The sequence below is a fragment of the Chaetura pelagica genome, unplaced genomic scaffold (genome assembly GCF_000747805.2).
Source record: "Chaetura pelagica isolate M959 unplaced genomic scaffold, ChaPel_1.0 scaffold757, whole genome shotgun sequence".
In the NCBI taxonomy this organism is placed as follows: domain Eukaryota; kingdom Metazoa; phylum Chordata; class Aves; order Apodiformes; family Apodidae; genus Chaetura; species Chaetura pelagica.
In genome coordinates, this window is record NW_009970727.1 from 1,246,958 (window position 1) to 1,250,274 (window position 3,317).

Here is a 3,317-nt window from a genome sequence, read left to right on the forward strand (position 1 = left end):
GCAGCCCTGGCTCCCCCCCCTCGAGCCTTTCCTCGGCTCATCCCAGCATCTCAGCCATAGGGATGGTGCAGGTTTCTCCCCTGGAGCCTGTTTTACAGATGAGGATGTCGAGACCCTCTGCACTCCAGCACGGTTTGGTGGATGGCTGCTCTCAGGGGGCAGCACGGATGAACCCCCGTGGGTTTTCCCTGTCCTTCTTCCCCCCCCCTCCAGCCTGACTGTGCTTTCCCCAGCCTGCAGGCATCCCCTCTTAGCCAAAAGGAAGAGCAGCCAAGCAAAGCTGAGGGACATGCCTCGGCTTTGCTGGTGCTGTGGTCAGTGGCTGAACTGGAGGTGGGTTGGGGGGGTGCATGCCCACTAACCCCCCCATCACCCAGCCTGGTGACCTTTTGAACTGGGACAGGAATTCAAGCCCTGGTTCTGCCACGGGCCCTGCTGGCTTCTGCCCATCTCTGCTGCATTTAATAAAGCAGGTATTAGAGCGGCGGAGTCTCGTTTCAGCCATCGGGCTTGAACGGCTGCCTCCTCATTTTTGTGCCGAGCTTGAAGGAGAAGTCGCAAGACCTTAAGCCCTTGTTATAAGTGGGGGGATTTGAGGAGAGTTATTGGCATCTGCAGGACGTAGTTTGGCTGGGACAAGCCTTGGAGGAAGCTGCAGGCCTCCTGCCATTGCACAGGACATCCCTTGTGTGTCTGGCTGCAGCCCAGCTCTCAGCCCTCGCCTGCCGCACGGGCGCCCGGGTGTGAGATGATGTTTTCAACACCTCCTTTCCAAGGTAGTGGGTTTTCTGGGGTGTTCCCAGGCTCTGCTCCCGTGGCAGTTTTTCCAGCTGGAGCTGCTGCCCTGCTTTGATTTGTGAGCACCCCCCAGGATTGCAGCATCTCCTGGGGCTGGAGCAGTGCAAGGCACCCGCACTGCTTGGGCATCCATATCTCCATCCATCTCCTCACCCAAAATGAGGGGTTTGGTGCGTGCTGTGATGCTGGGGGAGGAGGCTGGGAGCCCCCCCCGTGGGTGCTCAGCTTCCCCCTCAGCTCCCACCTCTTCAACACTGAAGTTCACAGGAGGTTTTCTTTGGCACGGGGCCCTTCACTTCCCGGCCTGATGCCACTGCCCAGCCCTGGGACTGGAGGGGGTAAGGGTGGCCATGGTGGAGGTTTGCCTCTCTGCCTGATCCCAGCATCCCTGTTCCTCCAGTGGATTCAGCTTGGACCACTGACCCCAAAAACCCTCTGGAGAGAGCAACAGGCTGTTGCTCTTCATTAAACATGGCATTTACAGGAGCAGCCCAGGGCAAGGGCATTGCCCCGTGCACTTGGAGCCCCTTCCAGCCTTGGTTTGTTAACCCAAAACAGGCATGAGGACAGCAGAGCTGCTGGGGATTTGAGTCTCCTTACAAGTAATTATCCCTGCTCTGGGCTAAGGTTTCCCAGCTCCCCTAATGAAGTGCAGGCATCCCCAGCCAGCCATGGGCTCCTAGGGGCTGGGAGCCAGAGGCAGCTGCAGCCAAAATCCTGTCTGAGCATGCTGGGTGCTTTGGGGGTCCCAGGACAAGGAAAACCCCTTAATCTGTGGCTTGACCTTTCCATCTGTACAATGTGACCTTTTTTGCCGATCAGCCAGGGGAGCTGTAAGTCCCAACCCTTTGCTGTGCTTTCCCTTCATCCCCAGCAGCCCTCAGGTATCACCTTTTTTTTTTTTCCCTCCTCCAGCTGGAAGCTCAGGGCTGTAAAGCAGAACTGATTCGCCATCTCAGATCTGTCAAAACCCTGTTCCCCATCCCTTCCATGCCCTGCTCACCCCTTGCCACCTTCTCTCTGCAGACCTGGATGAGTGCTCAGAGGGCAACGGCGGCTGCCAGCAGACCTGTGTCAACATGATGGGCAGCTACGAGTGCTTCTGCAGGGAGGGCTTTTTCCTCAGTGACAACCAGCACACCTGCATCCAGCGCCCTGAAGGTGAGTGCACGGCCTCTCCCCACCCTGAGGGGCACCCCCAGCACCCCTGCAGAGTGCCTGGTTGCAGATGCTTGATGCGTGAGCCTTCTCAGTGCTGCAGATTGAAAAGCAAATTGGTGATGAGCAGTTTGGGAGAGGATGCTGTGGAGCTAATAAAGATCTCCGTGATAAAACCCTCGCGGGCCCCTTTATCAAGGACAATAATACCAAAAGGAGGATGTTAATCCTGTATCCAGGCATTTTATTAAAGAGAAGGTACCCAGAGATCCTCACAGCATCTTGTGAGACTCTTCTTCTCCTGCCAGGTCTTGCACAGCATCGAGTCCTTGGTCTCAATATCAGCTCTAAATTGCTGCCGTCTGGAACGATCTTGTAGCCAAAATAGGAGGAAATGAGAGATTTTTGCGTCTCTGCTGATTTTTATCTTTGCTGCTTGGCAAAGCCAGCTGAGTGTTTTTGCTTTCCTCTTTCCCCCTTTCCCAGCTGTGTCCATCCCCCCCGCCCCATTCTCCTCAGGGAATCTTGCCCAGCCCAGAGCAGCTCAGTGGTGGCATCTCCCATGCTTCTGTGCTCTGGGTTTCTCAGAGGACAAGCTGGCAGCTCCTACCTGCTGGTGACACAGTGGGTGGCCCTTGCTGGGAACAGGGATGCAGGTGTTGGGTTTTGAGCTAATCTTTTTGACCTGAAGGGCTGCAGAGTGTTGTTGGCTAGAGAGGGCTGTGTTGCTTCTGCAACCCAAGTTTGATCTTGTAGCTGCTACGTGGTCCCTGAGCTGGGGCTCTGAGGTTGCTGCTGAGGACCAGGGGTGGGAGGGTTACAGCTGGTCCCTGGGCTGCAAGCCTGGAAAAAGTGGAGAGCTGAGGACAATTTGGGTCCAATGTTAAAGCCTGTTCTGACTTTTCTCCTGGCTCTTGGGCACTGCCAAGGCAGAAGCATTCAGTATTAGAGACCTAAACCTCAGCGTTATGGCTGCTTCCTTCCTCCTGGGGTCCTTGCCAGCTCCTCATCTCTCTTCTCCTACCCTGGCAGCAGTCTTTCTCCTTTCCCTCTGCTTTTTAACCTTTCCTTATTTTCTCTCTTGCTTTCCTCCCTCCCTCCTGATGCAGAGGGGATGAAATGCTGCTGGGTCAAGAGCCTCGGGAGGTGGGTCCCAGGACCCCTCTCCTGCAGCACCATGACCCTCTCCCTTGCACCAGCAAGTCCCTCCCAGTAAGGAGAAGCCAAGGATTGGGGTTCATCCTGGCCCTGGGGCAAGCTGGAGTGTGCTGGGGGGATGGAATGGGGCTCCTGGTGGACTGGGGGTTCCCAGCCCTGGCACAGAGGCTGGTGCAGCTGGGGAAAGAGGCTGTGATTACAGA

General features: G+C 56.2%; 1 protein-coding gene across 1 annotated transcript in view; it reads left to right on the forward strand.

Moving 5' to 3' along the window:
• SCUBE3 (signal peptide, CUB domain, EGF-like 3) overlaps nucleotides 1-3,317 on the forward strand; it is a 34,943-nt gene that overhangs the window by 12,155 nt on the left and 19,471 nt on the right. The window contains 1 exon segment of the mRNA XM_010007094.1: nucleotides 1,825-1,959. Coding sequence (XP_010005396.1) covers nucleotides 1,825-1,959 — 135 coding nt within the window.